Source organism: Caloenas nicobarica, chromosome 1 (assembly GCF_036013445.1).
Source record: "Caloenas nicobarica isolate bCalNic1 chromosome 1, bCalNic1.hap1, whole genome shotgun sequence".
Classification (NCBI taxonomy): domain Eukaryota; kingdom Metazoa; phylum Chordata; class Aves; order Columbiformes; family Columbidae; genus Caloenas; species Caloenas nicobarica.
The window spans coordinates 186,361,808-186,388,480 of record NC_088245.1 but is presented as its reverse complement, the minus strand read 5'-3'; the positions used below and the strand labels follow the sequence as shown (position 1 = coordinate 186,388,480).

Below are 26,673 nucleotides of genomic sequence, written 5' to 3'. Positions count from 1 at the left end.
CTGTATTGCTTTATCCTCAGCACTGGTAATTCTGTTTTCACAAGTAAGTGCTGGTGAGTGATGGGTTTATGAAATTGTACAAATCTTACTGATTTTCTTACTTGGTTCTGATTAATACCAATACACCAACTTGACTAAAAAAACAAAACACCACCTTTGATTTGCCCTTGCTTTCTGGATTTTACAAATGAAATGGCAATAACTCTCCTAACAGCCTCGGAGCCTCATATCAGCACTTAGCACAGTATCATGGTGATACCAGGATGTTTTGGCAGAGGAAAAGCTTTTCCCTTGTGTTTGATTAATTGTCTGCTACAAAAAACAACAACAACAAAAAAACCACCACCACCCCCCCCCCAAAACAAAACAAAACAAAAACCCCAAAACCAAACCATGGAAAAGAATTGTCTATCCATTCTGTGAAAGTCTGTGATGGAGCACCTATATGTCAAATAAAAGAATGTCAAATAAAAAACAACATGAATATCACATCCCTCTCTTCACCTCCCCTTTCCTTATCCCACTAGAGATTCACTGCCATGTTCATAAAAATCAAAATATCCAGAGTACTTAGGCCAAGAACTCTTATGTAGACGGATTTGGTTTTCAGTAGAGAATATAAAGCTATTGGAGAGTCCAGAGTAGGGCCACAAAGTTGGTGAAGAATTTGGGGAGGAAGCCATATGGGGAGTGGCTAAAGTCACTTGGTGTGTTCAGCCTGGAGGAGACTGAGGGGAGACCTCATGGGGCTGCAGCTTCCTCACAAGGGGAGGAGGAGGGGCAGGCGCTGAGCTCTTCTCTTTAGTGACCAGTGACAGAACCCGAGGGAATGGCAGGAAGATGTGCCAGGGGAGGTTCAGGTTGGACATTAGGAAAAGGTTCTTCCCCCAGAGGGTGGTGGACACTGGAACAGGCTCCCCAGGGAGGTGTCACGGCCCCAAACCTGACAGTGTTCAAGAAGAGACTGGACAACACCCTCAGACACATGGTGTGGACTGTGGGGTTGTCCTGTGCAGGGACAGGAGCTGGACTCAATGACCCTTGTGGGTCCCTTCCAACTCAGGACATTCTGTGATTCTATGATCTGTACAGTAAGGTTCTCAAGGATTCGCCTAATTGCTTCACTGAATCTGTCTGAATCAACTTTTAGACTCGTATCTATCTCAGGATTCATTATTTCCTTCAACTCAGTCTACGAATTACTGACTACCTTGTGGAGGCTGCCAGTAGTAGTAGTCTGATTGCACTGCATTTTTTTAATTTCTCTCTGAAATTAATGAAGTCATAATTAACAAATCATTCCAAAAGTATTTATTTCTTTCTTGTACATGAATTAAAAATAAAATCTTACTAAAAAATGGAACCACACTTTATTGAAATATATAATCTTATTAATACATGAAGCATTTTTTTAAATGTAAGCTAGAAAAATAGAAATTTTATCTTGGACCCATATAATATTCTTGCAGTAATGCCTAGAAAACCATGTTAAAATAAATATTTTTTCCTTGAAAAAGGACAATGCACATTGCTTAACCAGACAAGCATAAAAGTAACAAAAATGATTCAGTGCAAATTTCTAAAATAAGCATTCAGATTACATTTCCTTTCATACATGATTTCTAAATGATTAACAGTTCAAGATCTTCATATTCTGAAAGAGAGTTGATCAGAATCAGTTCAAAAGAAAGTTGAATAAGCTATTGCCTCTTTGTCTTGGAATTTAGTTTTCATCAATGTCCTAATAAACTCTTCGTGGAGCTCTTGTTTGACTTTAAATTAGGCAGAATTTGACAGAGTGGAAGTAATTTTTTTTTTTACTTGTTATCTAGAATGCTTTAAATACATTCAAGCTTTACAGAACATTTTGGCCATTTGCTGTAGGTGTCTGAACTTGGGGCACAGTTAAAATTTACACACGTACACACTCATTATACTTAAAATCCCGTCAATTATTACTTTTGTAGCCAAGAGTTAGATATCAATGGTAGTTTGATAAAAAGGTATTTAAGCTAAAAATATCAGACTGCATCTGACACAGATCACTTAAGGATCTCATTAGCATCCATCTTCTGCATGTTTTATGTAGACTCAAGTTGACATTTTGGTTGAAGTTCACCCCACAGAAAGTATTTCTTACATGATTAAAAAAATAATAAATAAATAGGTCTCTCTTTTTTTTTTAACCTGGAGGATTATCTAGATTTTGGTTTAGGTCTCAAGACAAAATGCACGTTATTTTATACAGTTCTAAGTATTCAATCCCTTAGAGAAAAAGAAGTAAAATAAAAATACAGCTTCTCCATCTGCCCTTCTGAACATACATCCTACCTCAAGCTTTAGCACTTCAAGAGTCAGACTGTCTGCACAACCAGAGCTGGGTGACATGTTCTAGGTAATCAGTCAGGGTTGGATAAAACCATTTAAATCAAACTCGGTGAAAAAAAAAATACATGTAAAAGTCCCACAAAATAGAGTTAACTTTTTTTTTCATTTCAGATGATTTTAAGTCTCAACATTGGACTTCTAGTCCAAAAAGGCCATCTTGCCAAATTTGGCTACATTTTGAATAAGAAAGGAGAAAATTGTATACAACATGTTTTGCTACGCAGCTTCTAAAACTTGTAATTATGGCCACTAAAATAATATACTCTGTTAAAAAGCAACGAGTACAAAAAAAGAAAATTTGTACAAACCCAGGTAATTATTTAAGACTTGCTCAAGGATGCTGTTGGCCTGACCTTGCTAAATACTTAGGCAGGTGCTTAATTTTAAGCATGCGAGTCACTGTGCCAAGAGAGATTTTATGGTGAACACTAATGCACAAATATTAGTTAGACCGGTTCTTCCACTTCAAGATAAGCGTGGACCTAAGTGCTTTGCTGGATATGGATCAGGATGCTCAGCACCTAACAGGACTTTAGGCGCTGATCCAGCAAAGCACTTACCCACACGAACAACACTGCTGACTTGGAGATCACTGCTCATGTGCTTAACATTAGGCATGCTCGTAAGTGCTTTCCTGGAAGGGCCCGATAGACCAATAGTGTATAAGCTATAAAATTTGAAGCAGTGTATGTTTAACACACCGCATATTTAACAATGTTAATCTGCTGAGATTTGCTTTTTCTTGGAACAGGGCACGTCTAACTTCAAGCATTTATTTTCAGAAAGTGCGTAAAAAAAGCCTTTAAAAGCTGCTTTGAGATTATGGCAAATTAAAATAATATTAGGGAGTCTCCTTACGCTCCTTTCATTTCTTGTTTGCATGTCTTCGCACAGGCATCTATAAAGGAAAGAGAAAACCCTAGTCATAAACATTAATCTATCCAAATAAGCATCCACGCATTTAGTTTCCCTCTAAAAACCATTGTCAGATACAAGTGAACACCTGAAAACGAGCATCATTGAACTCTTCAAAATTTCACATCTGAATGTAAATTCTGCCAACTGTGCCACCTTTTCCACCGAAAATATTCAAATCAACAGTTGTCGCTTCCATGAATAGAACTAACTTTATTACTTAAGACTGAAAATGATGTGCAAGTCCAACCCTGACATATCCCTAAGTCAGTGCTAGTATTTCCATATTAAGTTCTCCATATCAACTGATGTCAGTCCATTTGCAATGTGAAATTGAAAGAAGTGGAAATCTAAGAGCTGCTTAATCCCCAAACAAAAACTATAAAAGCATCACAACTCATCAGATATTTACACGAACATGTAGAGATGGCATATTAAACCAGAAAAAGAAATTAAGCAAGACCACATCTCTGTAATGCTGCTGGCACATTGTTTCATACTAAGCTACCCAAGAAAGAAACGGCAAAGCAGCACTTCATAATGACCTCCTGCTACTGCTGGCCAGGCAGACTAAATATATTTAAATCCTCATTGTGGTAGGAAATATTGTTTTATGTATTTGGCACCACGTACTCTTCATAACTTCTTACAGCTACATGTTGAGGAAGTTTCAAAGTTACTAAACGTATTTCATCCTTTCCTAAAGGGAAAAGAGTTTTTGTTTTCACATGAGAGCTCTGATGGCTTTTGGAAATGGCTTCTTTTTTTTTTTTTTTTTTTGTCATGCACAAATTCCTGTTCAAGCAAAAGCAGTCACTAATAAAATTACTATTGTTGGAAGTTATGGCACAGCTGACAGCTCAAGTTGAGCTGTGACACACTAAAGCACAATGGCCCTGCACACAGAGAAAGAACTCCAGACTTAGTCCTCGAGTGCAGCGGCAGATGTGAAAGTCATGCACAGTAAAGAAAAAAATTGGTACCCCAGATCAGAAGTCAGCACAAAGGCCTCCTACCTCTATCAGAACTGTCCTTCTATTTTAAATTCTGAACAGAGAAACTGGGACTTTTTCTTAGAAGAAAGGTTCTTGAATTGTTCGAGTTGATGAAAAGATGCATTTCCCAAATCTATTTCACAAAGCTTTTGAACTATTAAAAACCAAACTCCTAAAATTTGCAGATTTAAATATCCAGAAGAGCTTTTACCACGTATCTGTTCTACCTCGCTGTTCCTGTTTCTAAGGTAACTCCCTTTCTTGGTTTTCCACTCAAACATCCATCCCACGTTTGTCTGCTCTCTTAACATCTTCTACTGCTCAGAACTGGCTTTCCATTAATAAACACACAATTCCTTTCCTCTCATTTACCAAAATACTGTCTGAGATGTTGCTTACTTCACAAAACGACTCCATTAACATGACAGTATGTGCCTGTTCTTTTTCCCCTTTTTTCCCCATAACATTATCCTGCACTTTTGAGTGGTGGTTTTCAGAAGTTGTCATAGCTGGTGCATCCTTCCTCATACTGATATGAAGTCAGGGGCATTTATTTGACTGTCAGTTAAACTCCTGGGCTAGGCTGAATGTTTTTCAAAATCTAACCCTTCCAGCTCATGATCACAATTGCTCATTCTGGGCTCACCAAATGCCAGTTCTCTCCAGTCACAGCAAGGACCCATTGGCTAAACCAACAGATGCTGCTACAGAACTGGTCTTACAGCCTAGACAAGTGAGGCAGGAAAAAAGCAAGGTGGCAATTCTAAAGGTGGTGCACACAGAAATTGTCACATGCATTGACACCTACTTTTAAACTTGTCTGACAGTTAATATCAGAAAATGACATTTTTCTGATAGGGTTAGCGAAATTCTGCTGCAGACAGCTGAACAACATGGCAGTGTGGTACAACAGCAATTTCTCTATGGCTCCACGTAGCAATTCCTGAGGTTTTTTTGTGTCCCCTACTGCTCCTCACCCCCTTATATTTTTTTCAGAAAGTTGACATTCATGACTGGAATTTTATTAAAGCACCAAAGTGCTTGAGATAATGATTCTAACTGAAAAATCAATAAAGACTCTGCATCTGAACCACAAAATTCTCAACCTACATTCAAACACTAATACTACGGGCTGATTTTCAGAGATAAGGAAGACTTATAGTAGTGATTCCTTAGTATGCCTGAGAAGCATTTTTTTCCTAAGGAAATTCATTTTGAGTCTAGATAATCCACTTCAGACGAACATTTTTAAAACTGAGAACATTACACCACTGAGAGGGTATGCACATTTCTTAAATAAATTTCTCTGAAATCAGAGATGATAATTCCATAGATTTCTAAATATTTTCCTCTATCTGGAATTCCAACTACATTGACTTCCCCATTTACAAACTATATCTGAAACACTGAAAAACCCGCTGGTTTGAAAGGCGTACAACCCCCAGCAACAATCGCAAACCTGCACAGAATGCACAGCAAGGTTTCTCACTCATTTCTGGTTGGAAGAGAATGCCACAGAGCTCTTCAACCCAACAGACACCACTGTAGTCCAAGTAAATGGCAGCAAGTTAAGTCTGAAGTGGAAAAATGGCATAGTTACTACAAACGAAGAAACTTTGAGTTGCTTTGAAACTCCCCATTGTCAAGGGATACAGGCAGATTCTCTGCTGAGCTGACGTAGCAAAGAACAACGTATTTTAAGAGTGTCTTTCTACAACACACATTGCAGCAGATCCACAGTAATGGCTCAGTGCAAGGACTGGTGGATCCAACTCTGAGCGTTGTGCAGAACTGACTAGACTTGAACAAATGATCCCAGTGACTCCACCTCAATTCTGTGAATCAGGCGAGTTGCAACACAGCAGAAGGCTGTCCCTCCATTATATACGGGAATACTTTGTAACGAGGAAAGAACACACCCAAGAGTGAGTAGTGCATTTTAAGTAATAGCCCTACCTTGTGCAAAACTTTGTAAAACTAAACCTTATCTAAACCACTCATACTTAAGCTTTTGAATTATGCATCCAGCTCCAAATAGGCCTCTTTAAAAACCCATTTTGCCTTCAAATAAATATTTCCCTAATTATTTTTTAGGACTTATTGACCTTGGAACCAAACATAAAAATACCCCTATATTGCCATGTGTTACAGATTTATCATGTAAGCCCAAAGCGATGTTGAAATTCTTTAAGGATTAAAATTTATAGACAGGAAAATATGAAAACCCCTTAAAAAATGTCCTGAAGCCCAACCTATCTCTTGAAACATACAACAAATACAACAAGCACAAATTTATTACACAAAACACTTTATTGCATTACATGCGCATTGACATTTATTGCAATTTCTTTCTAGCGTGTTCAAAACAACCAAAATCCCAATATAGACGCTATCTTTGCCTTGATAAATTGCCACCAACGGCAATGTTTCCATCAGCAGTTAGATGGTTAGGGTCAACATAAAAAACTAACGATGCCATTGTACTCTGGTTTTACACTGGGTAAAAATTTCCAGAAATTCTCAAAAAATAATGCCCCTAATGAATGAAAAAACTGTTATTGAAAACTCAAAGGAGGGCATGTTTCCAGCCCAGATTGGAGTGCAACGAAGAAAACTGCGGTGGCCTTGACCAAGCTTGCTATAGAACAAGCAGCAGCACAGTGTGGTACCACACTTAACCTTGCTTCTCAGCTCACAGGACGATGCTAATGCAGCTTGGCTGCCTTTCTGAGCCGGGCTGGAGTATCTGCACGGTACCACCCTGCCCTGCTGAGGCGTAACAGCTCTGTCTCACATCAGCTCACAGATCTCTTCATCACACTCCACCCTGCATGCCCCGCATACACTATACTAACAAAAAAAACCCGGGAAACATTTTTAGATTAACATAAAAATAACCACTGTACAAAACTCTTTCAAGAGTAAGTCTTTATTTTGATGCTTTAGGTTTGGAGCTGAAGAAAGAAGAAATGGATTTCATTCCTCTCTTATCAACTTTGGCCAGGGCCTTCTGTGCTGCAGACATCTTGCTGTTTGCCTGTTAGTGAAATGATAAACAGAAAAAAGTTAAGCAGCACCTCTGTAGGAGGGGAGTATAAGCTAAAAACTCCTAAATACAGAAGTCAAGCAAGAAGGTGAATTGCTTTTTTAGTATACAGAAGTAAATATAATATTATGCAGGTTTTAAATTGTAGGAGAAAAACCTTACTAAACAAATTTGAGGTTATTCAAACAGAAAAATACTTGTCATGAATTACTTAACCTCAGACAAAGACAGAGAAGCAGTTACAAGGACAAGGAGGTGAAACATCTTTCCTTTCTGCAGAATGAGGTATCCCAACTCAAACGTCTACTTTGGGATAATCCCTGACTGTACATTAAGAGGAATAATGCATGCAATACAACAGATGCATACTGTACCCTCCGACTCAATCTCATGATTATGCTGTCAGCAGGCTGAATTACAGCCTTGCGTTACAGATGATGAATAATTCACACTGATTTGTTATCAAAGACTCTCTTGCACAGTGGAGTAAAGGGAAAAGAAATGGAAGAACTAAGAATTAAGAAGGTAATGAACATTTGCAAAGCACTTCGAGGCCACTGGGACAACTTCCCAGACTTTTACACCTAAAACACATTTTATGAGCCACGTTTTATAGAGCTGACCTCTTTTCTTTCTTATTTAAAAATGTTATGTTTTAAATCCCTAGCTGTTTTCCCTATTAAGTAAACTTTGCATTGACCTTTCTTTATGATATTCCTCAGTCTGCAGGACTTCACAATTACAGTACTTGGGATCAGCTAGAAGGTTATAGATAGGCAACAACAGCGCGATCGTCTGTGTTACTATACAAACAAAAACACTGCCAAAGTATTTTAAAAAAATAGAGTAGTATACTGTACAGAGTCCAAGAGCTATCTTTTCTTTCCTAGATTCTCTCATCAATGTGCTTCATTATTTCAGAAGTAAATCACATTTAAAGTTCAAATGAATTATCTCTCCTCAGACTACTCATATCTTTATGCTTGGTTCAAAAGCTATAGGAACGTAATGGGGGAAGGAGGGAAACAAGTACATTTTAAACTATTTATGACCTTCACTTAGGGGGCAATTCTCTTCTTACTTCAAAACTAGCATGTGCCCTGAACACAAAAAATTCTGGGAGTTTTGGAGGGAAGAAGGACTGCATCTGTCACCAGCTGCTTGTCTTTGCAAAGGGATAAAGAGTAGTCAACATTGGTCTGAAGGTCACAAGACCAGCACGGGGGGCCTTTTTGGTTCCCGATGTATTGGAGAAGGATTAATTTTCTTTCAATGTTCTGAGAAATAAGCCAGTGCAAGCCTCACAACTTGGGAACACACAGACAGAATCTATTTCTTTTCACATCTCTGTTGCTCTCCTAGGAACAGTACAGTGGCAGGCGCCACTGGACTCAGATTTGAAATGGCCTCCAAACTTGCGTTGGAGCTGGCGATCGGCAAGCTCTGTGTTGATTCAGCTTCATTAAGCTGACATAAGTAAGTGCACAAGCAATATTTCTAGGCCAAAATAAAGCCTTTCTTAGCATCCCTTGGAATGTAAGTGAATGCTGCCATCTTTGTTTCTTTTTCAAATAACTGAAATTTAACAGTTGCTATCACTAAGCGACATGATTTCTCATTTAAAGATCTCAAAAAGCTTTGCAACCATCAGCAGAGCACCTTAATACATGTCAACGTCTGTGAGGTTCACTGGAATGTCCATTGATAAAATACAGTCAAACAGTAACAGCATAGAAGAGTTCAGAATGGGACATTAAGACTTTCAAAGTAAATTAAATCTGATTTAAAAGTTCAAGGAGATAGACACATCTGCCATTTCGTATTTGTTTTTGTGATGTGTTCAGAGGTGAAAAACAAGCACCCTGTGCTAATGCTGGATATTAATATATGCTTCAGCAAAACATGAATGAATGCAAGGCTTGCTTACCTTTTTGGTTTTCATATTGTTGCTGTTGAACTTAGTACTGTCTTCTTCTGCTTCCACAGGGTCATCTGATAATTTCATTTTCTGAAATGTTAGAGTGAGGAAGTTGCTCTATGAACCACTTTTATGATGTACGCACATGGAAGTTTAAAGTTTTGGCTTTAAAAGGTAACCATAGCACCAAAATAGGGTTGCCAATCAACTGAAGAAACTGCAGTAACAGTGGAAGATTTCTCTTTGTCATTCTTGTCTTCACATGTGAACATATACCATCCCTACAGTATTCAGAAGAGATCATTCACTCTGCCATTTTCTTCTCCCTAGCCTTCTGAAGAATGACTTCTAGAAATCATTTTAATCCCGTTTTTAATTTCCGTGATTGTGATTTTGGTGTCAGAGTCTATTTAGAGAATCTTTACAGAGCAGTTGTTGAAAGTTAGTGCCTAACAGCCAGGGAACCGAGACTCTGGTCCCCATGGTCTCATGGAACTGTGCAGCAGCTCCAGGGTTATTGCTATCTGCCAGCATGAGTGGATCATCATCTAGTCTATTATCTGTTTGTGCACCACCTTTAGAAGTAATTAGTTTTTACAGTTTGGCAACAGTGAAAATCTGACATAGTTCAGTTGACTGCTTCATCACTTGAATCTAACAGTATATTAAGCAGCTTGACGCTGCATGTGCTGGGTGCCTTCTAACTTCAGAAATAATGGAAGTGAATGGTTCTCGGCACTTCACATGATCAGGCTGTAAGAATGAATATTTCTTTCCATAAACTGTGAGCATGTGTTTAGTTTAAAGGTGAAAACTTCCTGGTATGTTTCCAAAAGGAAAAAAAAAAAAAAAGAAGTATATAGTATTTTACAACGCTGTGTTTTTATTATTATTATATATCTGATATTACTACCCTGTCCTTAATATCCTGTGAAATCTAAACTGTGGCCTTCCCATTTTTGTGCCAAAGAGAGTGATTTTGCAAGCGACTTGGATGGTGCCATACATTTCAAGATCCTGTTTTATTCATTTTGTTTATGGTGCTTGTGATCTGTCTCCCCCCACTCCTTTGGCACAGAAGCCAGGTCTGCAGCTTAGATTTCTCAGCTCTTAGAACCAAATCCAACAGCAGCCTTTTCTTTTGATTTCAATGGGATCTGGATCAGTTTCTCTAGGAGGCTGTTTACTGTGCTGTGATTACATTTTCAAATGACAATCTAATGAATAATGACTAGTCTCCTCTTTTTGAAATCTGATATTAAGTTTTTAAAACTTATAACAAAATGTTTGCATTTCAGCAAAATATTTGCTGTTTAGCTGTAGCAAAGGCTACATATTTTTTGTAAATGTCTGTCATCATCTGCCAAGGGCCAGACTCCCTACGCTGACAAACTGGACAGTATGATGATTACAACACAAGATCAATGGCTAACAATGAATACAAAGAACATGTAATTTTGATTTATTCATTAAATCACAGAGTCCAGACTGTGCCCAGTTTAGTCTTGTACTACAAGAGAGAGAATCTGTCATAGCTTTTCTGTTAACAGCTGAAGTTTCTAAATCTCTCTTCCCTTCAGAATTTATCTTAAGGTCATTTCTAAACATGTGATTATTTTACCAATGTTAGAGCCTTCTTTATTTGCAATAATCCTACACTATGTCTGTTAATGCAAATACACCTTGTCCTCATGAGGAGAAATATCAATGCAAGTGAATAAAAACGGTCAAAGGAGACTAAAGGTTCCAATGTACAAGCCCGATTTGCTCCTCTGAGGTTGTGAAATAAAGGAGAGTTTTAATCTCTGAAGCTGCAAAGATTTAAACACAGAAGCATCATACACACCCTGGTCAGTGCTCTGGAAATTAATCAGATCCTCAGCAAGATTTCACTGCCGAACAACTGAACAGTTCTAAGTCTCACTTGCTCTGTAACCAAACTGCTGAAATAAAACTATTTTTAAAAATAGATTCTCAGAACTATCCCAATGGTATAAAGCTATTTGTACAAAGTATGTAATGTACATCACTTGTAGTTTAATATAGTCATCTTATATTCATTAGCTTATATGGCTAATGAATATCAGTTGGCTCCTGATGTGTGTTTAATATTTCTTACAATGCATAAAGATAATTCCTAACTGAATCAAAGGGCCAAGTAACTGTGCAGCCAGAACAACTGTCCAACCACATGGAAAAAACTTATATCCATGGATATACATTGGAGAACAAATGCTATTAATAACAGTAGGGCCCAATTATTCCTCCATGTGCTAGCTGACATACTGCTTAACAGAACAGTCATGGAACCAGCCAGAAATGAGGTTATTTTAGACTGTTTTTGTAAGTAGCAGGGACAATGCAGGAAAGGTCGGTATAGTAAGTAACCTAGTTTCAGTAGACATAGGGTGCCTCAGTTTAAATTAAATGGAAAGGATAATCAAAAGTGGGGTTCTTGATTCTAGAGGGGCAAACTATGCAAACTATATGCCTTACTTCTCTAAATCAAAGCAAAAGGACTTATGCGTGAGGACGACACTTGGAACGTAAAAGAAAAAGATAGAATAAGTGATTTTGGATCTTTTTCTTCAAACAAGGTGAAAAATCTTGAAGGAAAAAGCTTCTCAGATTAAACTATATGAATGCTCCCCCTTGCTCACACAGATGCACACATATCCCGCCCCCCTCCAAAAAAAAAGGGTACTAGGAGTAAGCAGAATTTTACAACGACAGGCAAAAAAAGACTGCCAAAAAAAAAAAAGTTGTAGGGGTCAGGTAATACTGGGATAAAGTGAGAACTGCCAAAAAGTCAAGCTGAGTTAGACCCTGGAAAGGAAATTAAAACAAATAGTAGGTTGTTTAGGCACAGAGGCAAAAAGGGAATAAAAAAAGGAAAAAGTGAGGCTGCTATACAGTAATGAGTGGATAGATTTTAAAGCTAATCTATGTGTAGCCCCAAAATGGAACATATCTTTTTGCCTCTGTAAATTATTTTAAATAAAGATGAAGAGGTTAAACACAGAGGCAGAAGTGAGAACAGAAATCACACTATTCAAGATAGAAGTAAAACTCAATATGCTGACACTGTTGGGAGACTGTCTCAGAAATCACTAGTCCAAAGGCAAAACCTGGCAACTGTTCTATCAGGTAGGGGCTGTATTGCTGCAGAACAGCCAAACACCCATCTGTGTGTCAGGAGGAGTAAAAAGTGATAGCAGGCGTCAGGAGAATGGAGCAGGGAGAAAAAGGGAAAAAGGAAGAATAATTAGAGATACAGAGTAAAAAAAAACTAAACATAAGTAATGCCTACCGACATCTTTGTTTCTCAAAGATAACACATGGTTACAGCAAATGTGAAGGATTGCCAGCAGACTTGACATGGTGCCACTTAAGCAACTGAAATTATAGAAAACCAAGACTGCATGAGAATTTTAAGGTAGGTAAGAAACTAGGTGAAAGGGAAACAAAGGCCAGTAATGCAGAAAGGGATGTCATTGGATCGGATGGAGACTACTAGTGGAGTGCCATGAATAATATCTACTCAGAATGTTCATTAATTGTTAATTAAAGGTAACAGCATGCTACCATTTTCTGCATTATGAATACCTAAAGAGCTTTTAACACGGTGAAAGAAAAGCCAGAGAACCTTCAAGACTGGAAATATTAAAACCGGATGAAATGTATAGAAGTATAAGTCATGTACACAGCAGCTAAATGCATGAATTTCTCATAAATCTGAATGCTGATCAACTAAAAATTGCAGTGGAGAAGAAAACCCAATTGTGTGTCTTAAGTGTTCACAGTAAGACTCTGAGCTATCTGCTACATCACACAGTAATAAAGGCAAGTGGGATTCTAAGATGTAATGAGAGAAAGTACTTCCAGTAAAGAGAAGAAGGGAAGAATGCCATCATACTGTACCAGGAAAGGTTTTATAATGAATAATTATATACGATTCTGGTCACCTGCTTTAAAACAATTGAGTTCATCTTGGAATAGGTGTAAAGAAATGTTCCTGCAATTATGAGGGAATGGAGAACCTATCTTACACAACCAGGTTTGGCTTCACAAAATGAAAACAGAAAGGATGTAAGTTTTCCCTTTACACATTGAGAGAACTAATGTTAGGCAGGGAAAAGAGCCATTTCAATCAAAAAAACCCAATGATACTGTTAGCACAAAAGCGCAGGGGAATAAATTGGCCCTGAATAAATTCAAGGTGGAATTTACAAGAAGGTTTCTGAGCATCAGAGAATGAGGTTATACAACAGTCTTCCAAGAGAAGTAATGGAAATAAAAAATCCTAATGAGACTTACAGTGAACAATGGTCAGTGCATGAGAGATTATCCAACATGGTTGTCTGGGAATCATGACCCAGGAGGTCCCTTTCAGGGTCCTCATAAATTACATATGAAAGAAAACTTATGAGGTCATATTGTCCCATCAACCTCAATAAAACAAATAAGCAAAATATGTATGAAAAGACTGCTGACCAAAACCATAAAATATGTCTCTCTTTCCCCCTCCCCATTTTTTAAACAGGAAAACCAACCAAAATATGAAGTACCTGGTAAATTTCTTGTGTTATTTCAGACTGGCTTTTCACAAGGCCAACTCACTTATTGTATTGTACCCCGTGCTTGGCCTAGTCTAATTTTAATAATAATTCCGAGAAATTAGTTTAGAACGTAATTTATCTATCCATATCTTAATGTTCTCCTACCTTCAATGGTGGCTCTGGTGCTGGGCTTTTAAGTTCTGGGAGCCTGTAGAACAAAAGATTCTAAGTTACAAATTAAGACAGCTGGCTTGCACAACCTAAAGCTTATAATTCCTTCCCCACAAAGGCTGCTTTGGTTATCCGCTGCTCACACATGGCATGCGTGTGCAAAAAAAGCAGCTCATGGACTCTGTATTTCTGACTTAGATAACTAAAACAGGGCCAGGCACCACACAGAAACACGGGCCCTTTAAGAAGTTCTTAGATCTGGCAACCAAAACAAGAGAACTCCACCTTACTCTTGAAAACCTTGGCTATTAGTAAGATAATATTATTAAGTATACAACATCTCTTCAATGAAACTGTTAAGCTATGAGACTTCAAGCTGCAAATTGCACATTTTTCCGTAGGCCACCGTAGCAGAACCCTTTGATCAGAACTGAACTGAGGCGCAGGTGCAGGGTCCCAACGATGCTCCAAGCAAAGTCTGCTGCTGGCAGGGAACACCAGGATCAGGATGCTGGCTCACCTTCCACATGTAAATATCAGCTAACACAGGTTAGATATGTGAAGTCAAACCCCAGCAGTACTGAGTGCGTAGAGAAAAGAGGAGTGGGGATGAGGATTCTGCTCCTGGGTCTGCTGCTCGTACTTGACAATTCTGGACAAAATGCTTTAACTCTTTGCATTTCCTTCCCTGCCTTGCTTTAGAATGGGATACATTGCTCAGGGTTTCATGATGCAACTGTGATAACAGACACATCAGACACACATTACACCTCTCTTCCAGCCCATGGTCCTGAGCATTGAAAAATATCACATTTAAAGAGTGGCAAATATAATCTCATTGTGTCATTCACTGCAACCTTGATGAACAAATCTCAGTATTCAACAGAAATGACCAAGAGGATAATAATGCATGCTATATTAAACTAGCAGCTAGCTGGAACAATACTTACCCCAAGTATTTTAACAACTCCTTACTCAGATCTTCAGGAATATATTCTGATATTAGCCCATGGGCATACCGTAAATAGTCTTCAGGAACAGGGCAGGGAGTGGGAAGGGGAAGAAAAAGAACATTCATATTATATAGTCACGTTGCCTTGGCCATGTTGCATGCGCTACCATAAATCATAAGGTTGAATGAATAGTAAGAGACTTCTAATGGATACACTGTGATGGTTCTCTGTGTTGAGTAGTTTATGTTATATGACACTTGTAGGTTTATTTAAAAAGTAAAGACTTACTACACTCACTTTGTCAGCACATGTTATTAATATCTGCTGTATGCACTTCACAAAAGCTGTTCACTTTCTGAGAATACTAGATATCATGTATTTTTCCGAAGAAATTAAATTTTAAAAACCTGCAAAAGTAAAAAGCTGACTCAACAGAACACGCAATCATTAATTTTAAAGCATCTGGATCTTACAATTATTTGGCAAGGGCTTCAGTACTAAAGTACATTTTCTGGCTTCAACTGAAAACAATTAGATGAGACAATGAGTCTATTTCAAAGTCTTGTACTTAATTTCAGTACTTTATGGAAAATGCCAAGGCCTATCTAAACATCACTGGCAAGACGGGATAATTATCTGTGGAAATATGAACTACTAGAAGCTGTTTTCAGTACAGGGCACTTCTGCTATAAATGTTTTTCTGAGAGACTGGAAAAAAAAGTGACCCTTTTATAATATGAAGTCCTAAACCAGATCTTTTCTGGTCACATTCTACACAAGCGCTTACTGATCCCGGGCTGAATCCTTAAAACTTGCTGTTGTTGGGGCTGCTAGGGAGTAACTGCACCCATGTACAGGAAGTATTTGCCAGAAGTATTTGCCAGACAGACATCAAGCTAAAATCTTGCCTCTGAATTCCATCCACAACAGGCCAGCTCTATCTGCTTATATCCCTACACACTTAAGAGAGTTCAAATGCACACGGTAAACTAGCATCAGGGTGGTAAAGAACTAATTCTTCTGTGCCAGAGATGGTTTCCTCTTTTTTTTTTTTTTTTTGTTTTTAATCTAAAAAGCCCAATGCGAACTGGCATTGAAGCAGAAAGCACTAACAAACTGACACCAGCATACACATTTCAACTATAGTGACATCAAATTCTTACTGTCTCCTATCCGCACTTCTTCCTTCGCCACCTAGATTCATCAAGAATTTGTCACTCCCTAAACCCACTTTAGGGCCAGGAGAGAACAAGAAATAATTCTAATTCAAGACAATTTCATCTCAGCACTTAATATGTCCAATTTATCGCTTAAGAAAAATATTCTCATCATTTCACTCACTGCATTATGACACTGAATGGTGAGGCCAAGTCAACTACTATTATTTTGTACTAAATACAAAACCTATTCTCTTTGGATTTCTGCCTTGAAGCAATCTTCATTAACTTCCCTTACCAATTTTAAAATACCACTGTTTGCCTTCTAGGAAGTGTGTGTTCTCACCCTAGCCTTGCTTTGTCATTAACCTCCTGTCAAACATCAGGAATATTTGTGCACCTCCCTTCTTTGTCTTCCAAATGAAATATTCAGGTCTCACATGTTAAATCTCCCCTCCTTCCTCATTTGCACTCATTATACCCTCCCAGATTTTTGCCCTACATCTGTGGATGCTAACTACATATACCCAGCCATTTAAAAGGTACTGAAATTTCATAATGCCCCTATGAAAGCAATTCTCTACAGAAATAAATTGCACTGTCATGGCAGTGAAAGGATCAGACAAGAAAATTAGGCTTATTAAAAATAAGTGTTGAGTAAGGTCCATTTGACTTCCTGTCATTCACCTTGCTACATACAGTGGGACTGTCTCCAAAACTTACCTACTTTTAACCCCCAGTATTCCCTATTTCAGTGCTGCTCTTTTAAATCTAAAAAAGGTTTTTTAAAAGACTATTATATCCATGTTACTATAAGTAAGGAGGAAGGTGGAAAAACTGCAGATGAGCTATTTAATTACAAATATCAGAGATTAAGTATTTAAGTATAGTCAAGATAGTTGCTGCCAGACAGTTTTCCCTTTCTTTAAAAAATGGGGTAAGGAAAGGATGAAAAGCTACTGTAAAGTTGAAGTCACAAGTTTTGCAGCTTTGCCTCTTTTTAAAAACCATATATTACCATCCCTTTTCTATAAAACTGTCTAGTTGCCTCTTAAATCTCATTTATGTTGTTTCCTTTGATATCATTACTTGGTAACTCACTTTCCACTTCGTCAGCAAGTTGCTTTGTTTCTCCTTATTTTTCAACAGCACGCAGACTTCAGAATGTCTTTGTAATAAGAAACAATTTGCTTTTGTTTGTCTTGTTATAAACTTTTCATTTTTTTTTCATTAACATTCAAAGAATTTACTCTGACTCCATTTTCAGGTTTTTCTACACAAGTTCATATCCCAGCAATATTCATGACACTGCCCTCCCCAGGGAAAAGGTAACTAGAAGCAAACAGGATCACTCCAGACTTTTTGGTACCAGGATTGCCAATTTCAGGGCATTTAATACACATATTAGGAGTTTTTGCCCTTAATAAGCACACACTAGTGTATTGTATACACTTGTCGCATAAAGTAATGTTTGGACCAGGAGCTTCTAATCTGTGACTATGTCTTCCTAAGATCTCTTCCCTTTTTGGAGAATTCATTAAGATAATTTGCGTGCTAATAAAGATAATAATAAAAAAGTCTGTTCTAACACAGAGACAGTTATTGGGTGGACATATAAGCATGTGTCCTATTGTTCAAGACTATCTCTGTTCAGCAAAGCACTCCAGCGTATATTTCACTGAGAAAAACTTATTGAACTAAGGAGAAGCTAAAAGAACCTCACTTGACACCTACTGTTAATTACAATGCCATCTGATGAAGATATCAAAGAACTCAGAAAAGTCAAGGCACAGAATCACGACATGTATGGAATTTTCTGTACAAAGAATAAATTTACTGCAAAGGCCTACTTCAATACATTTCAGATTCTAATCATGGGTTTTAGCTCCACGTATGTGATTTCACAAAAATGGAATTCATTACAATGGTTAGTTTTCTTACCTTCTTCAGTATCTGTGATCTGTTTAATGCTGGCAAATGCAGGCTCAAGTACCCTTTCACCTACACATACATTGTTGCTTTTAAGCGCTTTCACTGTTTGATTTACCTATAGAAAACCACAGAATGAAATGTCTGTATCAGTGTTGTTATGCACATGTTAATGCAGTGACAAAGCTCTTGTAATTTTGTTTCAAGCATATAAAACACTCAAGTTATGGACTGTGGTGAAATTTAATATACATTTGTAATGACTAGCATATGAGCTCAAAAAACGCAAAGAAACCAGCATGTCTTTGAACATGTTGCCTTGGCAACACAGCACCAGTTTTGCAGCACCCTAAGATGAGCTGAGCTACTCAGATGCAACAGCCATGATTCCACAGGTGAGAAAGGCACCTGCCTGGAGAACAGAGGATGCCTGAGCTCGGCCAGATTGCAAAGGCAGTCCTGATGGAAATCAAAGGTTAAGGACTTCGCAGGGTACTCCTACACGGGATCTAACAGACAAGTAACTGGCAGAAGAACATATTTTCAACAACACAAACAGGTACCTGTTCAAATGTAAATATTCAGCTATTCATTGCAAAATAGATACCTCCATGCCTCATCACTGCAGAAAGTAGACCAGATTTTGTGCTTGTATTGACTAATTTAAATGACAAGGCTTCCTTGTATCACATGATGCATACAATCTTTTTCCACAAAGATGCATCATAGTAGAGGCATATGTGCTTGTGTAAAATGAGATTTGCCTTCTTCATACCAAAACACAGACCACATCAAGCTCAGCTTTAACGCCAGTTTATTTTCTGCATAGTCTACAGACCTCTTGAACAGCATGGCTGGATGAGGACAGCAGCAACCATACTAGGACCACTCTGAAAGACTCTGCCAGGGCTTTGCAAGGAAACCCATTTGTAGCACAAACCCAAAGCATTTCTGTCCAGCTTTAGAGCATGGCAGAATTTAAAAGCTGCAACAGTCAAAGCTCTCCTCTAGCTTATTTGTGAAGTGCACAAAGCAAACAACAAGCCCTCACCTTACACAAAGCCTACAGAACACAGTGAGAAGCTGAACTTCAGCTTCTTCTGCCTCCCCACACTTCACGAATCCCTTTCATGCTAGCCTCCTCCAAAAGAGAAACGTAACAAACTTCTCACATTTCCGAGTGCAACAACTTTACTGTGGTATCTGTCCTTCTAGGATAGGACACGTACCTTGAACTGAGGTACACCACATGGCTCAAACACAAATATGGACAAGCTGATAAGCATTTTCATTTTAAATATAAAGCAATTTTGAAAGCAAAAGAGAAACACAATACCTTTTTCTTTAACCACTTCAGTGTCTTCTCTTGGCTGTATTTGTGGAATTTCTGACTGCCAATCTCTAAGAAAAAATAAGTAAGGGGAAGAAAGTCATGACTAGTTTGGACTGTATTTTCAATACATTTAAAATCTTTTAACTTGTAGATACAGCATGAAAGTTAATTTGCGGCTTGCACGTATTTGGTATCAGGGCAATAAGTTTCAAAAATTTTGGAAATGTGGAAAAATAAAGACTGAGCTGATATGCACAAGTCAGAACAATTTTATAATTCTTTAATTAAGCCCTAATCCAGCCAAGCACATATTTTATTTATTCATGTGTAATCTTGAGCTGCCTGAATTCAGTAAGACTCTTCTCAAGCCCTTGTAGTTTGCCAAATCTGTCGTGTGTCACCAGACTCTTAATTTTAACTAAACAGTTGACAACACAAAATGTTGGTTCCACAACTGCTATATATATATAGGTTTGTTTTTTTAAATAAACAGCATCATGTCTTAAATCTTTACTTATTGAATTCCAGCACCTAGTAAGGGGCCAGGACAGAGATTTGGTTAGTGAAGACAAACCATCCACTCTTTCAATAAACCCTTTTCCCATCAGTTCTCGCCTCTCACTTCACAGACTGACTAAAAGCTTTACTTCTATCCCTCTTTTATGTAGTTTGATATATTGTCAAAAGAAAATACAGAATCCAAAATAGTAAAATACACTCTCTGTGGGAGGAAGTACAATTCATTTATGATTTATTGAGCAACATAAATTAACTCAATGATGTAAGAATTCCAGAAAGTGTTTTCCCTGTGATAACTAGGGTACCATGAACACTTGCTATTCACATGTGATCAGTTATCTGGAGATACACGAGTTCACTATGCTGAGGCAAAGGAAAGAGAAAATTACAAAGGCTCATGGAAATTTCAGTATAAAAATTCAGTATTAATTCACAGAAAGCTACATTTTGGAAATGGAATAAGACTACACAGGAGATTTTAGAGCCCACTGTGTTTCAGTCTTCAGCGGGTATTTCAATAACTTTTACTCTCCTGTACACCATTACCCTAAATACCTACATCTGTTTCATGTCATTTACTGATCCAGTATCATATTCTAACACCCAGTTCATGGAGTTTCCTTCTCCTTTTGCAAACAACAACATATTATCTGTATTTCCTTCAGTATTTCTCCCTTTGGGGTTTATCTTGGCTCTTTCAAATTGCATACAAACAGCTATTATGTGCTCTTTGTGTATGCATGGTAGGAGGTATGGAGAAGCTGAGGAAAGCTGTTTACAAGATAAAGTTCAAGTCTATCTCAACAGTTGTAGAAGAGTAAAATCCAAAAATCCTTCAGAGCAAAAAAGGAAAAAAAAACCCCACTAATATACACTTTGCTTCCTGACATTGATGAGTTGCAGGTAAAGCAATTAGCTGTGACACTGCTGGCTACAGCCTTTAAGACTTAGAAGCTTCTAAATGTCTCTGAAAGAAAAAAAGCAGAAAATGGGGGAGACGCTCTGGATACTTGAACCTGTTTCTCAAAGAGCTAACATGGTTTGGGTCCAAGTACAGTGAATACAATTCATGGATTCCTCTCTTATCTAAGAAAGTTCGAGGAAGGGACATCCTCTGGCCACCATCCCCCAACTCATGTTGAAAAGTAATTCTAGTCTGGATTCCCAGGCAGACTCCCCCACAACAGCATGAATCAGAGTGACTCAGTTAGGGAAAGGAAACATGCAACTGTGAAGCCATTTTCATTAAAACGTGAAAAAAAATTACACCAAACCCTTCAGAGATCACTTTGTTTGAAAATATTTTGTGTGCTTGACAGTTTTGACTATTAAACTTTAGAAACTGAAAATATTTGAGACCTCTGAAGAATTAAAGTGAGTTATGAAAGTCACAAACTGCTGACAAAAGGATTCAATATTGGAACGTGGATTTAGCATGTGATGCACATTTGATATTGGTGAGAGTTAGCGACTATGTTTGATAATACGAGTATATATTGGAAAGCCTTTTGTTCCCTAATGTGTCTGGTGCCTATAAAACTGGTCTGAGACATCTGGAAAGATTGGGTTTGAGAAATACAGATGGAATATAAGTGGTTCTACAATTAAATAATATGTTCAGCGATCGGGTAATCGCTATGTAGACTTGGAAGTTTCCCTGATGTATTGTTGAGCAAACTGCCTAAAGCACATTTTAACATCCATTTTCTCAGTGTTTTCCATAGCTCTGAAACTCATATGGCCCCTTTTTTCCCACCTTCTGGGAATACAAGCTTGGCAATATTACTTAGTTATTCTAATCAGGTAAGTTTTCTTGGCTCTTCATGTTAATCACATCAGACAAGATCACAGTGCAGTTTTTGCCTTGCAAAATGAAACAAAGAATAATACTCTAGAACTGGAATTCATAACCCTTTCTTAAAACCCCTCTATTGTACTTTCTATGTGATGTTTGAATTTATTAGCAAACAACCTGCATCACCTGGATTTAGCAAGCTGCAACACACCTTTTCCCAAACTACTAAAGCAGGTAACTGGGAATTTAATCCAGCAAAATGAATTTTCAGTGCCCTTCAACACAGGCCAGGGGAGGTGGACTTCCTGCTAATTCAGTAAGCGCAAACTGTGAATGCTCTAGGGTAAGAATTTGTTACACAGATGTTAAATGCCTTAAGACTAAATTAAGACTGAAATAATTATGTTGTTAGGTTCTTCCAAACAGATCTAGAGCTGCAGAAGACTCAACACAACAGCTACTTCTTGCCCTAAAGCCCCACTCGTTAAATGAGAAAGGTTACAAAGTGGACAACAGGTCTTAGAGATGGAAAAGAGTACCTTAGTCATAATATTGGTATTTATTACAGGCAATAAAAGACACGAGAATATGAAACACATAGAAGTGGACTGAACAGAAAGGTGATCTGCGCATGACAGACAAGCGCCAATGTGGTTGTTGCATAACAATATGCTCGATATCCTAAAAAAAGAAAGAAATCCTAAGAACAAGCCACACTGTCACCTTCCACCTAACCCAAACCTGAAAAAAAAAAAGCAGCAGCAGGTACATGCAGATATATATATGTCCAGGGACATCCAAGGACACCACATACAGCTGGCATATGCATGTGTGTACAGCTTTAATGACAAAATCAATTTCTACCTTACATTTCAAAACAAAAACCAGGAAAACATGACTTTTTTAACAGTTAGCATCATTTGCTGGCAAAATGACACAAGCTTATAGGTGCACATAATACGTTATTAAAAATACCAATGCAAAAAAACAAGCAGTAAAGCACCTTCACTACTGTCTAACAAAACACAGTTTATCAGGGGATGCTATGGTGGACAACAACTGCAAATATGATTTCAGAATGGATGCAGAGGTTAGACCAAGATATCAGACCTTGTCTATAGCAAATAATTTTTTTTACGTTTTCATTTTCCTGTTAAGAAGGGAACAGAAATACTGCCCAAAGGCAGCACTGTTGTTTGGAGAAAGTGCCTCTTCAGAAAAATAATCCAGACCTTGTCCTACTTTCCTGCACAGATTTCTTAGTTTGACAGCCAAGTGGATCTGGCACATTTTTTCACCTTTTTAGATGGGTGCACAGAAATTTAGTACCCCTTCTCTCATCATTAGCTCCTCAGCCAGTGTTAGACCATTTGAATGGCACAGCAATTGCCTAAAAGCGTAATAATAGTTTTTACTGGAAGTATTTTATCACTTAATGGGAAGGCAAAAGCAGTTTTGCAGTTCCAATACATATCTGAAAGAAGTCTTCACGAAGTCAGAACTCACCCAAAGAAAAATGTGGCCTGCTCCCAATGAAACTGAATGTAACTAAATGTTTTTCAAAGGTTCTTCTGGAAATCCAGGAGTATCGAATCAGCACATAATTCCAACTACACCAGTCCCAGCAAGAATGTAACAATAGTCTTGCTGCCCAGATTTCCCATTCTCTTGTTGAAGTGGTAATTTTCAATGGAAACATGTCCTGACCTAAAGTTTGAGCTGATTTTCTGGGGGAAGCAACTGCTCTCCATTATTGCATATGCACCATATCATACAGGAAATACTTAAATTAGTGCATCTAAGTCTTTCATGAAAAACTCACAGCCCCCCTTACCCCCTCGATGTTCTGTGCAGCAATAAAGAGGTCTGGTATTTTACCTCTGAGCAGGGTTTTCATTCTTCCACCACCTTTTCTTAGCCACTTTCCAATTATGTCTAGATAACCTAAATATTTTTATATATATATATATATCTCAACAACAAGGGCAGAGTGCTTCAGAAAAGCAAATTCCTAATATTTGTGGCTTTTAATCTGTGTACCTCAACTTCTTGGAGGAGCTCTACATGCATAAGGGTCAGCTGTTTTGCACTTGGTGGTAGATTCCATGTTCTCAGACTCTCTACCTCCTCCTATAGCTCCCCAACTGCATGTAGCTAAAACTCCATTCACCATCAGGAAGTCAGCAAGCATAAGGAGAATAGTCTTTAAAGGACTGAATATTAAAAACTGAGGTCTTGCATCTTTTGCAGATCTGCCAAGCTGTGAAAATTATGTAATGCTCCTTCCTCTTCCCTAGAGAGCATATATTGTTCTCAAACAAAAGACCTCGTATCAAAGAGAATTCTGGGCAAAGGTTGACAACACTACATACAGAATTGACACTTTGCTACTTTTCCACTTAGGTTTTCTCGCTCATACACTTATGCATCCCAATCAAGGTTTCTACTTAAAAAAAAAGTAAGTGAACTTAAACCCATAACACTAAATTATGCAAAGCTAGAGAAAGTGTGTTCTCCTTTCTCAGCAGCATATTCTCTCCTCTCCAGCTTTTTCCTAGTTCTCATTTGAACACATTGTGACAATGGAAGAAAAAAAGCCAAATGGACAACAGTCAACTTCTTTCACACCAGACCATCCTACACTAAATTAAAAAAATAGAGATGTAAAACTTTTATCAAAAGGCAATGAAAGTTCACAACACATACAATAACGTCAAGAAGCCAGCTCTGATCAGTTCATCATTTTTATGACACTTAGCAACAAGACTGCACAAGTATTTGAGTTAAAGCAGATAATCCGAGATCCACACATTACTACTCACAACATTGCAATGACGATTTCTAAGCCTAAACTTCTGGTTTTAAAGTACAGCTTCATCCAGCACCTTGGGTATTTGGTAAAGCAAAAAACAATATTTCAATCTATCTTGTCATGAAGCTGCACTAATAAATTCAGTCTTTTTTTTTTTTTTTGCCTCCCAGACCCTTTTTTTACCTTTTTCGTCTGTTACATGATGTATGTACTGTTTAACACCTGCACACTTCAGCAGCAATGGGCAATTAGGGTATTCTGAGTCTAGTACAACTTGATCAAGTGGCTGGAACTTTCCTTGCTGCTGAAAATACATCGAAGGGATTATAAAAGCATTATTATAATGTTAAAACACATATACACACTACACATATATAGAAATACATATGTATGCAATGGCCATAGCTTTAAAATAAAGGATTTAAAGAAGATTGTATTTTGAACAGTAACACATGACACATTCAGAAACTGATTACAAAGCAAACTATAAATATTTATTTCAAACCAGTAAACACCTGCAAAATACTGAACTCTTCAATTACTGCACTTAAAAGACAAAATTTAAAACAACATGGGGAGAAACTAATGCGAAGTACAGAGGGATATTTTGGATGATGACATAAGACACAATAGTCAGTATATGCCAGTAGTGGTTTAGACCAAAACCTGTTGGATTAAACCCAGTGTCATAACTTCCATTCAAATTTTGCTTTTCCTTCCATAAAGATAAATCTCAAAGGAACAGGGCAGCTTCTGGAACACAGAATTAACCTTTCACCTCTGCAAAGTCAATTCCAGTTTGGCCAGAATATGTACATAAAGTGATTTTGGCACAACTTAAATAGCCCCACACATGACAGACCCATCAAACGAATTTTGCCGTTGCCAAACAATGCATAATCATTCAGCACTGTCTGGCACAACTGACAACCTTCCCTTTGGAAAGATCCTTTAGCGCATCAGTACAAATGCTGAGGGAGTTCTCCATCCCTAGACAGTACATGGTCTCAGGAGCCAAAGCTGAAGTCATTATACTGGTCAGCATGAAAAAAAGCACTTGGGTATAGTGCTTTCATTATTAATAAATCCTCTTGCTAGACAGTCAGGGGCTTAGTAACCATTCATTGTTAAATCACAATAAAAACACACACACAAAACCCCCCAAACAAACCCCACAACCAAAAAAACCTTTGAAGTTTCTTCTCTCCTGAAAAAGAAAAGGCGCAATAACAATGGCAAAAATAAGGTTGTAAGAGGTAGAAATAAAGCTGCAATAAACTGTTTCCTATAGATAATTTACCTGCACAAATCAGCTTGTGTCCTGAAGCAAGACTGCTACATTTACATAGTGCAGGGGCACACAGCCTAAGCCAAGAAAGTCTGCTGGAGAGGAGATGGCTCTCCTCAGAAGACACATTAAGCAACTTTGTATCATACCATCAAAACCAAAGGATGGTGCAAAGGATGATCCTAAGATACCCAGTGGGTACCTTGATAGTCATTAGGTCAAGCTAGAAGTGATAGTGCTGCATTCAAGCTGGCCTTGCATGAGGTATCTGCAGCACAATCCTCAAGACTTCCCTTTCCTGAGGAATACGTTAATTTGGGCAGGGCATGGCAGGGACACAGAGAGAACAGCTCTGTGCATTCATCTGGCACCATGCCTGGCCTAGAAAACCTAGAAAACAACAGATTGAGAAAGTAAAGGGCAGTACAGGATTCCTTCCATGCACAGAAACAGCAGCAATAGTCCTTTATTCAGAATACCTCAATACTCTACCACATAGGCAGAGGAGATTTACTGTTTCCCTAATTTAAGTTTGGTATAAAGCTTTGAAAGAGATGCTGAATTCAAACAAAGCACAGTGCCTAGAGAACAAGTTGAACTATTCCTTGTGAATTGAATTCTTCTGATGGGCCACCCTGGAGCAAGAACAGACCATAGAAATACAGAATATATTTGAATATCTTATAACATAAACAATTTTAAAATAATTACATAAGAATACGTTATTATTACAAATGTCTAGTAGGACTTTATTTCTTCACCATACAAAAATTGTTCTTCTGCATTCTCCACTTGCAATATAAAGCAGAAAATAGCAAGCAACCTCATAGGAAATGATCTTAAGAGCAAAAACTCTCAGGATGCATAAAATTAAATTATTGCCTCCATGAAACAA

The 26,673-nt window shown here is 37.9% G+C and overlaps 1 protein-coding gene across 3 annotated transcripts in view; it reads right to left on the bottom strand.

Moving 5' to 3' along the window:
* Window positions 1-1,429: 1,429 nt before the first annotated feature.
* The window catches only part of RNASEH2B (ribonuclease H2 subunit B), a 42,857-nt gene continuing 17,613 nt past the window's right edge, over window positions 1,430-26,673 (bottom strand). The window contains exons 5-11 of one of the 3 annotated variants that reach the window (XM_065658493.1): window positions 24,674-24,794; window positions 19,368-19,432; window positions 18,044-18,149; window positions 14,943-15,021; window positions 13,987-14,029; window positions 9,272-9,352; window positions 6,590-7,335 (exon numbers count right to left, since the gene is read on the bottom strand). In XM_065658493.1, coding sequence (XP_065514565.1) covers window positions 7,228-7,335; window positions 9,272-9,352; window positions 13,987-14,029; window positions 14,943-15,021; window positions 18,044-18,149; window positions 19,368-19,432; window positions 24,674-24,794 — 603 coding nt within the window. In that variant the 3' untranslated portion in view covers window positions 6,590-7,227. Of the gene's footprint in view, window positions 3,287-6,589; window positions 7,336-9,271; window positions 9,353-13,986; window positions 14,030-14,942; window positions 15,022-18,043; window positions 18,150-19,367; window positions 19,433-24,673; window positions 24,795-26,673 lie in introns of those variants that run through there. The other 2 variants (XM_065658495.1, XM_065658496.1) reach the window with 2 other exon arrangements.